Source organism: Taeniopygia guttata, chromosome Z, assembly GCF_048771995.1.
Source record: "Taeniopygia guttata chromosome Z, bTaeGut7.mat, whole genome shotgun sequence".
In the NCBI taxonomy this organism is placed as follows: domain Eukaryota; kingdom Metazoa; phylum Chordata; class Aves; order Passeriformes; family Estrildidae; genus Taeniopygia; species Taeniopygia guttata.
In genome coordinates, this window is record NC_133063.1 from 14,891,677 (window position 1) to 14,906,171 (window position 14,495).

Here is a 14,495-nt window from a genome sequence, read left to right on the forward strand (position 1 = left end):
TTACCACTATGTTTATGGGCTCATCACATATAGAATTTGATTTTAAAAAGATACCGAGATTCTAATTACTATGCTACGAAAACTCATTTTCTGACAGGCATTAGTTTTTGGAATACCCTATGTAGGCCTGATAATAAATCAGTTTGTACTATTTTATACCATCAAACTGCTGGATCCATGACAAGCCTGCTTTTTCTGCTCCATTACTGATCCATAAAATTCCATCCATTTGTGTACAAACATGAAGTTTCACTAAAGTAAAAACAATGTTTTGCAATGAAAGGGTTATAAAGAGTCAAAACTGTTCATTATTTAGATACTTAAAAGAAACATCAAATGCTCAAAACACACAGAGGAGGAGTCCTATACCAGCTGAGTGTTGCTAACATTAAATAGTTGGGCAGGTGGACATAGACACATGATCATGGGCATTTGCTCTACCTTCACATGCAGTCAGAATTCAGAATTTTCAGATATAAGGGTACTATACCAAGTTAAATCTCCTAAACTCATACCAAAAAAACTCCTCAGGGAGTGAGGAAAGAATGAGACATTTCTGGACTTGATGGTGCTTACAGATCAGTAGCAGAATTTCCTAACCACCACAAATACAATCAAAAGGCCTCATGTTCCTCACCAACACAGATGCTCGTGAAAATACTTAATTTATATGAACATAACTGAAATAAACGGTAACCGTCTATCTCTTGGCTGGGAAAGAAAAGCAAGTATTCAATTAGGTCAAATTTGTTCCTTATCTTCCAACTTTGTTCTGGCTTTTTAGACATCAGAAAGAAATAACAGTCATTAAACAGCCACCTTTTAACATTCCAACAAAACAATTACAGTTGTAGAAGGCAAGAGCAGATTGTATAATATATATTTTATATATTTTATAATTCTATAAAAGGCTTATATTGAAGATTTCAGCACAATACCATGTTCTTTTCACTAATACTAGATATAATCCCAATTCTTCTTTCAGTTTGCAGTTCATTTGCTATCATCAATGTTCTTAACATTATAGATGAAGATTTTGAAAGCTGATTATGAGAGACTAAACAGGAAAAGACTGCATTTCTAAGCTGATTACAATATTGATAAAGGACTAATTGTGAAGTAATTCTATTAAATGTTATGTATATTGAACTTTATGCTGGGTAAGCCAAGAAGGAAAAAGAGCACAAAGTAACCTGTCACTCATCCCTTTTCTTTCCCTAAATGATAATTTCCCATTTCCTGCACACACTTATTGAAATACACACAAGTAATTTACTCCCACTCAGAAAGAGCAAACACAATCACTAAGACAGGCCTGTGATCTTCAAGTCTATTAGGGTTTCACAAGCAGAGAGAATGTTCTTCTACAGGACAGCAAAAGGATTCAAACCAAGGATAAAATTAAGACAGTGGAACAATGTACTCATTGTCTTCACAGTTGCTCAGCAATTATATGATTCTCCATTCTTGCACCTATTTAAATTTATTGCATGCAAAGTTTTCAGCAAACAGTTACATACCTGCCACTCTGGTCTGTAGTCCAGGTGACAGATCTTCCCTCTGGCTTGGTTTTGTACCATATTCTTATTGCATGAGGAAAATCCGCCGGAGTCTGGATTCCTGATTTCCTTATCTCCAAGCTCCAGGTGCCAGTACTAAACAGAAGCTCCCCACAGCCAGGTGCCTGGCTACAGTGAGTAAAATAGTATAGCTGTTCCTTCCAGCGATCTGCAGGTAAAGTCACAAGTTCACGTACAATCCGATTCCTGAGATTTTCCAGCTCCTTTGAAACACCAGTTAGTTTGGCAGACCTTGTAAATTTTTCAATGCCAGACACAGCAGCAACATCTACCTCTTCAACCTTTAGTACAGATAAATCACAGCAATCCAATACCAGCAGAAAATCCTTGTTTCCACGATCCTCTAGGTCACAGCAGTCCTTTGAACTAGAAATCCCAGAAGCCTGTTCATTGTTGCTATGGTTACTATTTTCATCAGAAGTAGCTTCCTCTTCTTTACCACTGACAGCAAAATCATTACATTCAGTTTTAGATGAACAGGTACTAACATTTATCATAGGAATGTGGCAGGGTTCAGATGCCCTCATTTTACAGGTTTCATCAAACTGTGACTGGCAGCATTCTTTGCCAGCACTGCTGGTTTTCCTGTATTGGCTCCCAGTCTCAAAGAACAAAACTATGCTGCCTTCAACAACTTTACTTTTAAAATCCACATCCAAGTCCAACACATAATGCTTTACAAGCATGTAGCTGGTGTTTGCCATTAAAGGCAAGTCATCCTTCATGGGGTCTAGGTGTGTTTCTGTGTTCATCTGTTGGGCATTTTCCATGTTCATCTATTGGTTTTACAAAGCCTTGGACAATTCTGACATATGATGACTCCAGAAGGAGAATATTCAGTCTCCCAGTGCTAAAATAATTTTTAATAGGATTACAATATTGAAATTGTAGTTTATCCACTTCTTGCACTCTAAAAAGAAAAAAAAAAAGTAAGAAAATAATCTCATAACCATTGCTGAAATGCCCTGATTCTAAATCTATCTAAAGTCCAACTGCCTTTATTACAGTAATACTGCTAAAGGGTGATTGTATCTCCACACAATGGCATCAGGCTAGAATGGCATCTGCTTACTTCAGGATTTGCTGTCAAGACCAATGGCTGTATTCATTCTTCAGATAAGAACTCAAATATTTTCATTTGAAAGTATTTGAAATGAAAGTATTTCTAGATTTTATACAGATTTTATACACTGGTAGAAACTACCAAAAGTATCAAAACATAGTGATATATTTCTGCTGTGATTTTAAATAATAAGAGTAAGTCTAAATCACTTAATAGATTTTACATTTTTAGAGTAATAAATTCCTATATTCAATGCTTGTCCACAGATTAATATACTTTCCACATTACAACCACTCTCATATCAGCACTTACAAGAAAATGAGCTAATTTACAAGAAGTGCATTCCAAGTATTCCTTTGAGATTGTTCATCAAGATTCTTAAAATCTTAAATACCTGAGGTATATAACTACATTTTTGTATCTGAAAACTCACAGCACTTAGAATAGTGTACCACAGAGAACAGAAAGTCTTTCCACTGGAAAATACGTAAATACCTATTAAGGCACAAAAATATTAACATGCATCAACATTTGTCGCAACTATAGGCAGAAGCTCATCACAAAGTTGAACTGACATGCACTTTTTTGCTATGACCATTGAGCCAAAGTTATGCACTTTTAGCACTTAAGCACTTTTTAGCACTTTTAGCACTTAAGTCCCTTCTATTTGCTTTCTAGATAAGGAATAGCTATCAGAGAATGAAATACAGACAGTTCTCTCCCTGGCATTTCAGTGACACTCACCACGATAGGCAGCCAGGCCTGCTTCTAAGAGCCCTAAGAGAAGAGATAGTCACTCCATTGTGACACGCACAGTCCATTTCAGTTTTACACCTCACCACAGACTTCACTATCCAAAGCCAATTTTTATATAGTTCTCAAAGGCAGCACAGAGGGGAACTCAGACTCCCCAAAGACTTGCCGTATTTTTTTTGGAGGACTCCAGGGCATGCTATCAAGCTACTATCATTAAGTAGTAAAGAAAGGCTCAGGGCAAGAAACTGTCCATATAGTTCCCTAACCTAGTTTCACACAAAGCACAAAGTCATAGCAAGTATCCCTACCTCAGTAGCTTTCTAGCTGTCAGAAACAGTTCTTTCAGGGCTGTTTTTGACGGCATGTTGAGAAAAACCTTCCTTTGAATTTTTAACAATCTTTCAGTACTTCTGCAAATATACCCGAGCAACAAGCTCACATCAGTTTCTTTCACTGAAATAGCTCAGTAAATTCAGGCAACATGAACAAAACATCTATAATGTGTGTGTGTAATTCTGTGGACTGAACCTGATGTTATCTGGATATTTTTCTGACTACCAAAATCTCATGACTGCTAGCAGGTCAAGTAATTACTGGTAACAGAATAAAGAAATAAAGTGACTTGGTGGGGAAAACCCAACACTTAACTAACATTCAAACTCTGTTTTGCACACATTTTTAATTAGTAAATATTTATAATATAATACTGACACCTTTTATAAAATGTGAGTACTATCCTATGCATACAATTGTAGGGAGGAGAGGCCAGCCTTGGGAAAAGGCAATTAGGGAAGATTACCTGCTACACCCCAGGCCCTGACTGGGAGTGTACAGCAAAGGTAGGCAGTCCCTCCCTAGAGGGGCATGGAGAAAAGACAAGCAAAAAAACTAAGTTGTCTTGCAAATACAACTATCCTCCATACAATCCAAGGCATTACACTGAGATAATTTTCTAAAACTGTAAAAATGGATTGGTTTTTGTATTCTGTAGAGATGCCTTTTTTTGTTACTGAACTGAAACACTAAATGAAAAGGGAATGAGAAAATAAAGAATGAGAACAGAAATATAAAATTTTAAGTATATACTTCCAGGAAACAGTGTATTCTGTCATTGTCATGAACAGCACTGCTAATTTTATGACATTCAAATACATGGATAAATGTTTGTGTCCTAGACAAGATGGCTATCTACTTCTCCTTCAGACTCTGGTTGGCTTATCAAATATTGGACCTCAATCACCTTGGGAAATTATCCGTTTTATTCAAGAAGAAAATACAGGAATGAACCATTTATTTGGATGCTGAAATAGACAGTGGACACTTAAATGGACAGCCTTTTCTTATCAAGGAAAAAGTAAAAGATCAGGGCACTGAATAACCACACACACAGCCTCTGTAGCAATGAAACAAATCGCACAGGAATCAAATTAAAGCAAACCTGAAATGAAGCCAAATGAAAAAAAAAAAAATGCAAGCAAAAAATGGTAAAGGAAGGATGCACTTTAGGATAAAAATTACAACAGAATGTAATATCAGAGTTAAAAGGTCTTGAGCTTTTTCATAAAATTTTTAAAAGGATCATTCTCAGAACACGTAACTAAACAGGACAAAATTGTTTATACATACATATATTTTTATATTTGTTTAAAGTCTAGGTATCTGTACCTTTCTTTCAATCAGTAATGCTAGTTCAATGATGTTGTAAAACAACATACTGATCCTTTGTTTGAAATTTAGCGTCTACACATAGACTGTCCCTCATTGGTCCAACATGACTAAACCACTGAGATGATATACAGAGAAAGTATGTGTGCACTCACACCAGGTAAGAGTTGTAATGACAGGTACTAGGGTCTGGTGAGGAGGAAAAAGGTAGCTGTGCAACTATCAAATATGTAAACGTGATGCTCTTCTTTGTACAGACTGTGATGCCTTTTCATAAATACATGATAATTTGGGGGGGTTAACTGAACAGGCTGTAAAAAATTATTTTATTTACCATTTGTTTCCAACTGCATTTGAACAAATATAACTTCATGGTGTCTTTTCTTCAATCAAGTCTTCCCAAAAAATGGTAAATAAATCATAGTATTATTATCTCCCCAAAATGATTACTACTGCTGGTACTAAAATACAGCCTATCAAAAAGGCAGAATCAACAAGAGCTGCAATGCTACACAAATTTGCAAGTCAAGCCTAGGTAAACAAATGAAGGATTCTTTCCTACAAAGGAAGAATTCTTTCCTACATTTTTTGTGACAAATAAAGTCCAGACTGAGATGGAGTGTAAAAAACTTAACGCCCAAACTATGTACAGTCATATAACTAATTCAGTCCAGCATTTGTCATTCGTTCTTTATTTCTTTTCTTTTTTTCATTAAGAGAACAAATTCTATTCATGGTGTTGATATAATACAGGAAACACGTTACCTCACCTTCTGAAGCAAAATCCTTACTGTACACCTCAAAAGTTTTCTGCACGTATTCAAGCCTTGTGTATGTAAACAGTACATCTTTTAATATTGCTTCATAAATACGCTGTTCTGAGAAATATTCTTTGAATTTGGTATAAGTTGTTTGCTATCTTACACATATATATCACGGTATTGGCATCACAGAAAAGACACATTATTTTTGACATCTTTTTTTGAAATATATCTCTTATCCAACATTGTCTTCTGTAGTATTTTTTGCTATATTATGCCCATAATATGAGTATCTGGTTTTCGTTTCTGTGCAATTAATGCATTTCACCTTTAGAAAAGGAGGTTCACTAGCTGAACTCCAGGCATGAAAAAAAAATTAGAAATTGTAATGCTGCTACAAAGTCCAGGTGATCATCTCATAAACAGTGTTTCGTGTCATATTTCTTTCACTCAAAGAGATGTAAAAAATTACTAGTATATTTTAACGGTAGACCTAAAATTCAATGCATCTTTCTTATTAAATGAACTTCATAAGTACATTTTGTAAGTAATAAAAGTAATAAAAGTAATAAAATTACAGGGAAAACTGTATTTGGTTTTATGTTTTAATAAACAATAACAGCAGATGGTGGCCAACATTAATGGAGTCAATCTTGATCAGCACCACATAATAGAATTGCATAAAAGAAACGACGAATGGGAAACAGAAGAGATACAATCTGTTGGGGAATTATATTTGTATAACATTGTTTTCCACTCAATACAAAAAGTATCAGCCTGAATTAGAAACACAGGTCTCTGAAAGCAAATATGAGAAAAAAAGGTTTCCAGGCAACATAAAACATGGTCTCAAAGTAGACAAGATTAAGCTTCCTAAAAATGTCTACAAGGAAAAAAAAATGTTTCTTTTTGACAGGCAATACACTGTCACTCATAGTCTCAGGTTTTAAAGTTAAAAGCAAAAAGGAAATAAAGAGATAGGGAAGAACTTTGAAATATAATTCTGTCCAGTGGCAGCTGAAGAAAAAAAAAAAACCAAAAAACAAAAAAACAGGGACAGCTGAACTACACAGAACACCCATTTCAAATTCCAAGAAGCTTATTTTAAATGCAAATAGCTAACTAGTCCAGTCTAATTCCACTCTAACAGTAATAATTCAGATAAGAAAATTTAAAAAGCCTCTGAACTTGCTAAAACGTCCATCAGGAGCACTAGTAGGTGGAAGCAAGTGAAAGGCTTACAAACTTAAAAAAAAAAAAAAATGCAAACAAACCCACCTTCAAAAAGAGATGTGTGGTCATTAAAGATGACTTCATAATACAGTGTCAGGAGCTAGAAACACACTGTCAAGAATGTACTGAATTATCTACTCCCTTTCCAAGCACACACCTAATTTCACTGCACTCCTGCTATACCAGCCAGTGAGAGACTGTCTCACATGTGACACTGCCATGGCTTACACGACTGTGAAAGGCAGGCACAAAACACAGTTGCCTAAGATAGTCCTGCATCTTGTCATGAAGGCATATGCCAAACATGAAGCGTACACAAAATACACCTTGTTTCAGAGCACAACTGCAGCTGTCGTTTCTCATGCATTTCCAAAATCTTAGAAAACAAAAATGAATGAAAAGAGGGCCCTACAATAGAAGATCAAGTCTCCAACCAATCCAAGCAGTTACAGCTCTGTAGTTGATATCTATCAAGCCCTGGAAGACTCGCAGCACGGAGTTGCTGCAAATATTTCAATACATAAAACAGTTAATGCCTTACAAACCACACCACTGTTTTTTATTGTGCAAAATCAGAGTCACACAAAGCAATACACAAATACTGACACAAGCAGCAGGTATCAATCCCTAAGATGGTGCCCATTTCTACCTCAGCTTTTCTGTTTTTCACACCTCACACAAATGACAGTCTATTTAAGTAACTGCATAGAAATTTACTCAAATTTAGTTTTCTAGCAAACTAAGGATGGTCAGAAGAACCTTACCAATTAATGCTAAGCCTGTTTGAAGATCCTGCCAGAATCATCTGCTTTGATAAACAGTCAGCAGAGATAGCTATTTCTATGCACAGCCACTCGAGCACCCAGCGTGGCACGTGCACCTGAGTTGGTAATGTAAGCTAATATCCTGATCCACAAACAAGGATCTCCGAAGCACAGAGAACAATTTGTTTTGTGCTACGTACTCCCAGTATTCTCCAAAAGGTGTAGAAGAATTTCAGTGACACAGATTTTCCCTACATGCCACTGGCCAATATCCACACATTTAAACACCACCTTTTTATACCAAGAAAATAAAGCTATATTTGGACTTTCTTCACCTTCAGCCAAGCATGATTTTCTTCATTTGTACAAAAAAGTTAATTCAATTGATTTCATCAAGTAGATATTAGAATTAAGGCTATACTGTTCTCCACTTGACATTTAAAGAAACTTTAAAATTTAAAAAAAGCACCTTTTGGATAAACATTCTCTTTGATAATTAGAAGAGTTTTATAACTAATGCCATTTAAACTGCTTTCAAGGCAGCTCCTTCCAAATCCAGGTTTATACATTTTCCACACAATATAGGACACTAAGATCTTACTAAGAACTCCGTTTTTAACACCAACATCAACAATATTTTTACTCTTTAAATAGCAAGGAATATATATACATTATTTTTGGTAATTACAAACTTTTTCCCTATACACACATAAGACAATTACCTAAGGGATCTTAAGCCTTTTTAAGGCATGAATGCATTCCATAGATGAAAGTAAGGCTTAAACAAACTAACAGAAACATTTGCTCACATTAAACTACCACAAAACTATACACAGAAGAGAGCCTACAGACCTCACTCTGCGTCACAAGAAAATCAGTGCATTTTGTAATGAGGCTTTGATGTGAAAATTAATTAAATCACTGCTATCCCTTGGTAAAACCGGCACCACTCCAGAAGTCTCCTTTTAAGTCTGAAAACTATAGAAATAATGAGTATAATGGAAGACCTTCTTTACCAACTACAGCAGCAAGTTAGCAGTGAGGGAAATTGATTTCTATGAGCTGAAATGACAAGCCAAGAGAGAAAACTCCATCTTTCAGCTTAAATAAGAAGAGAAATAAAAATTAAAAAAAAAAAAACCCAAAAAACAAACAAAGAAAACCTTCTGCCCCCAAAATACTAATTCCCAAAGAAAAACACCCAAGACTTAAAAAGAAGCATAACTTAAACTGGTAAAGGTGCCAGGAAGAGTATCCTGATATTACCCTTAACCCATCTTTACTCCATTGACAATTATTTCTATTACAGTAATGACCAAATACTTAAAGAGAGACCAGATATGTGGTTTACAATTTTCTGCCCCCAAATTTACCATTACTTTATTTTAAAAACCCTAAAAAAAAAAAAAAACCACACAAAAAACCTCCACCAAAATTAAAAAACAAAACAACAACCCCACAAAAACAAAACAAACCCCATGACCAACACTTGTGTAAGGACAGAATTTTCCAGTTTTTATTTTACAAAATGATTTCAAGGTGGACATGGGCCTGGGTAACTTGCTCTACCTAACCCTGCTTGAACAGGGACTAGATAATCTTCAGTGGCCCCTCCAAAGTGAGTGATTCTATAGGGATGTGGAACAGCATTAAAGAGGAACTGTCTTGGATTTTATTTCCACTGAATATACACAAGGAAAGGTTGTGTGTGACTGACTTTCAGAACATGCAGCATACATGTCTGACAGTATTCATACATAGGAATCACCCAAATAAAATCTGTGCTGAAACAGAATGACTGTCTTCAGCTTAATGCAGCTGTTGTTAATGAATACTACCTACAACGTCAAAGAACTAAGCTTTTAAGGCTGGAATTGGAAAGTCTTTCCAATGTTGACATTGGCAAGCAGTCTCAGCTATTTAATGACCTCTGAGTAATAATGGACCTAACATAACTAAACTGAGATCCCCAGATGAATTACACACTACCATTCATTTAGATAGAAGTTTCACCTGCGTGTTTCCACTGTTAAAGAGGAAAATGAGCGGAACAGAAGGGACAGGTTCGAACAGATCCACGTTTAAAGATCTTCCAGGACACCAGCAGCCCACAAGAAGGCCATCGACTCTCAGCGTGAAAAAGGACAGCAGCGATAGCCGGCCACACACTCCCTACTGCTTTGCATGCTGCCTCCTCCACTGCTCCCTAAGCTCGCGGCACAGCCATTTACTCTGTAAGGAAAGGCAGGGACGGAAAATTCTGTCACTTCCAGCGGCGCCTCCCTCGCACGAAGCGCTGCGGGCAGGGAGCGCGGCGGGACCGGCCGGGAGCAGGGGACGGGGAGGGGGGGATGCACAAGGAAGGAACAACTTACAGCGGCGGCCACCGGCTCCCGGGCGTGTGTGGGGACACGCGGGGACACACAGGGACACACAGGGACCCGGCCGGGCCGGCCCCGCCAGCCGCCCGAGCTGCCGCCGCCGCCGCTGCCGGTCCCGCCTCCCGCCCCGGCGGCGCCCGCGGATGAGCTCATGGCCCGGCCCGCCCTCCGCCGGCCCCGGGCGGGCTGCCGCGGCTCTCGGCCTCGTCTCCGCAGCCAGAGGCTGGTTTGGAGCATGACAAGCTGCCCATCGGCCGGCAGTGCCCCGGGGTATCCTGGGGGGCATCGGGAGGAGTGTAGAAGGTTGAGGGAGGTGGTGCTGTCTGTCTGCTCCGCCCTGGTGAGGCTGAAGTGCTGCGTCCAGTTTGGGGCTCCTCAGTAAAGGAGGGGCAAGGAGCTACTGGAGAGGGTCCAGCAGAGACGGAAAATCAGAGGGTCCAGCAAATCACAAGGATGATTTGGGGTCAAGAGCATCTCTCTTATGAGGAGACACTGCAGGAACTAGGCCTGTTTAGTCTGGAGACGACCGAGAGGGAATCTCAGCAATACACACAAATATCTCAAAGGTGGGTGCCAAGACCACGGTGCCAGACTCTTCAGTGGTGCCCAGCAACAGGAAGAGGACCAGTGGCCATAAACATAAACAATTTCACTTCAACATAAGGAAGAATTTATTTTAAATTGAAGGTGGCAGGTGGAACAAGCTGTGCAGGTGATGCAGGGTTTCCCTCACTGGAAATACTCAAAACCCACATGGATGTGTTCCTGTGTAACCTGCTGTAAGTGACCCTACCTGAGTGGGGTGGTTGGACTGGATAATTTCCAGAGGTCCTTTCCAGCCCTAACTATTTTGTGATTCTGTGAATTTCCCTCTCCCCGTGTGTGGGGGAAGAGGGGCAGGGCAGGAACTGTACTGGTGTGGTTGCTGGTGGTGATGTCCAGTGTCGGGATTGCACAGCCATTTGTACCAGCCCTGGTGGGCATGTTGAAATATCCACATGGGTACACACTTTTTCTTTGCACACCCAAATGGGGCTATGTGACTGATCTGCAAGGAAGCTAAAATCCCAGTACCTTCTGCTTAGAGCATAAATAAAAGCATTTATTTTTACATCATACGTGTGATTAGACACTTAATTCAGTCATTTAGATTGGCCATGAATGATTAAGTTCTTGGAGCAGTTCATCACTGATTAGCTGATTCTGTGTGACAGGGCTGGTTGGGTGCAAGCTCCAAGGATGCACCTCAGTAGGAAATTGTTGTTACTCCTGCTAGTAAAATGAAGAGGCATTAAATATTTCCAGTGATTTTGAGCACTGAAACAACCCCATGAACGTTTAATTACTTATGCAACATGAAAAACCACTAACAGCAAAAATTAGGAGTCTCTCCCAGAACTTCCAGTTGCATTTTCTAGGGCATTTGCAAAAGTGGTGGGAAATCTGGACTCAGATCCTTGCTAACCAGCAGAAATAGCAAGCAAATTTTCTCTCCCATCCAGCAATTGCTGTTATCCTTGGATTACAGAGACTTCCTGTCCCCACTGGACAAATTATGCTAGGCAGGGAATTTTTGAATATAGTTTGAAAATCATCCTGAGGAGAATAATTTGTCTTTGTTTTGTGAACGTTGTTAAATGAAAAATTGTTTGTACCTGGTAGGCTAAGACAATGCTTACTCTTCAAAAACCACTGGCCTGTGGAATGACATAATGCTTATTCTGTAGGAATAACAACTAGAAAGTAGCCAGCTTCATTATGCCAAATTTTACCAGTTCACCAGGCAGTCAGGTGTGACTTTGGGGTCGCTGACCACCAGGGACCCCAAAAGAGATCTTCAGCACAGAAGGATGCATGTGCAGAGGGGAATGAACATGTCAGTGATTTCAGGGAAATCATTGTCAGTGTGTGTTTATTCCAGGAAAATCAATGAATATGTATGTGAAGAATAGTACACAAACAGGAACTTTTTCTGTACTCAGCATGCACGATTTCTGGAGGAGATATGCCTCTATGCATCTGGCTGAATAAAGAATACCTACTTCTTAATGCTACACTTGTGTTAAGGAGTTCTCTTCTTTTTCCTGAATTTTGGTAGCAAATGCCTGTTAGCACAAAATGTAGGGGCACAAATACTGGACTCAGGAGCCTATATGACATTTGGATGCCTACTGGCCCTTGTGACTTGCAAACTTATTTGGAGCAGGTCTGATGGAAATGGTTTTTAAAGCATCAAAAACTGCCAGAAATCTCAATCTTTCCAAAACACTAGTATTGGTAGGAACATAATAGAAAATATCTCTAACACAGCCAGATCCAATACAGGGTCTCCTGTTTGAGGATTGCATCCACACTACCCATACTCTGGAAGGACTTTCTGACAAGGTTTATCTGCAGTTACCAAGGCAAAGCCAAGTCTAAAATCAATATGCCGCTTTGGTTAGGTTTAAGTATGTGTCTTGAATCCAGATAAAATCCAAATAAAATCCAGATAAAACTGTTACTCTTGTAACAGTTCATTTTATGAAGATATGAGAGATGCAGATATGTATATATAGATGTATAAACAATGAAATTACACATTACTTTGCAAATACTAGAAAATAAATCTTTTTTTTTTGATCAGGAAAACCGTAGGCTTAAGTGAATGCTGCACTGCAGCAGCCTTTGAGGTTTTGTTGTTGTTGTTGTTGTTGTTTTCAGAGCACAATATGGTTCAAGTTTCCTACTGATGTAATAGTGATGTACAGACCTCTTTATTTAACTGCACTTTGTTAAAGATCTGTGGATTTTTATTGTTGACTAGTCTCACTCTTACTTGAATCATGACAGCTTTTCCAGGGACTGAGAGAATGTACCATTATAGCCTAAAGAAAATAAACCAGAATATCATCATGATCATAAACCAACCTGTTTCTTGCTCTATATTTACCCAAAATCTACTTACTTCTTGAAAGAAGAGCTGTTATCTGACAGATACCATCTGTTCAAATCCATACAGCATGGCACATTATCATCATCCTTCCCATTTACAATAAATCACCATGGATTGCTCTTGTCAAGTGAAGAGTGGATAGCCTGATATTTATGAATATTGGAGGCTTGTTTTATTTGACATTAACCATAAGCTAAGTAGTTACCTGCTTGTGATTCATTAATGAATTTTACTTGTTACTAAAAAGAAAGCTTAGTGTAAAAATAGTACTGTGACTCTCACCAAACTAAAGTTAAAGATAGAGGAGTATTTTTATAATAGCTTATTCAGGCAATATTTCAGGAATATTCATATTTAACACCTTTAACAATCATGCTTCAGACAAGTCCTAAAAGTAAAAAATACTGAAAGAAATTGCTGAATACTTTAAAAAAGAATTCATCACTAGTATTTTGGTGCCAAACCTGACAGAAGTGGCAATTATTTGGAACAGTTGCTATATGTAAGGAGTACTTGAAACATTGAGAAGAGAACAAAACTCAGTCTAACAAGTGATGTCTAGACCGTTCACAATTAATAAACTCTATTTACAAACCACCTTTTAATTTATCATAAGATGCTAATGACAAAGAAATAAAATACATTAAGATTGTATTAAGAGTGACTAATATTGCCATTAACTAGCATAGCTGATAATACTAATTACTATGCCCAGTATCTTGTAATTAGTGTGATCTGGTAACTAGTATTTTCTGCATCCAGTGAAGTCAAAGCAGATTAGAGTTTGTGTGTAAATTCTTTTTCAATTACACTATGTGGTTGTGCTGTTCCGGAATAGTATGAGCCCATGTTAAAAATAGAAGTCTTCTTTAGAGCCTCAAAAATAAATTATACCTGTGAGTATGGCACTTTGTTGACACAGCAAACTATGCTGTTAAATATTAGTTGAAGACTATATTTGACAATTGACATTGAAGATGCATTTGATAAAGAGCGTGCAAAATTTTGGTAATAGTTTGAAACTTAATGTTGGCTGCTTTCAAACTTCTTTGAACATATGGCTTGCCTAACACTGTTAATTATTGTTTGTGACAATAGGGCCTAAAACCCAGCTAAAAGATCTACCAACACAGAGAAAGGCATCATGTATTTTAGAGAGTTATCATGTAAAGAAACAACAGTACTTAGTATTGCGGGAAAGTGTTTAACAAAGAGGATCTCCCACACATCTTCACAGTAGTAACAGTGTAAATAAGAACAGTTACAAAGGAAACAAAAGGGTGAGTAAGAAAGCACAATGGACAAGGTGGTATAAAAGCAGGTATGCATGAAAGATCTTTAAAACCTGGTAAACTTG

General features: G+C 37.9%; 1 protein-coding gene across 12 annotated transcripts in view; it reads right to left on the minus strand.

The window, feature by feature from the left end:
• AOPEP (aminopeptidase O (putative)) overlaps positions 1-13,414 on the minus strand; it is a 187,888-nt gene extending 174,474 nt beyond the window's left edge. For 3 of the 12 annotated variants that reach the window (XR_012053080.1, XM_072922500.1, XM_072922499.1), the window contains exons 1-2: positions 10,198-13,414; positions 1,521-2,490 (exon numbers count right to left, since the gene is read on the minus strand). Coding sequence is in view for 10 of the 12 variants with exons in the window: in XM_072922500.1 (XP_072778601.1) it covers positions 1,521-2,356 (836 nt within the window). In the remaining 2 variants the exon portion in view is untranslated. Of the gene's footprint in view, positions 1-1,520; positions 2,491-9,835; positions 10,055-10,197 lie in introns of all 12 variants that reach the window. The other 9 variants (XR_012053079.1, XM_072922498.1, XM_072922501.1 and 6 more) reach the window with 5 other exon arrangements.
• Between the last annotated feature and the right edge of the window lie 1,081 nt (positions 13,415-14,495).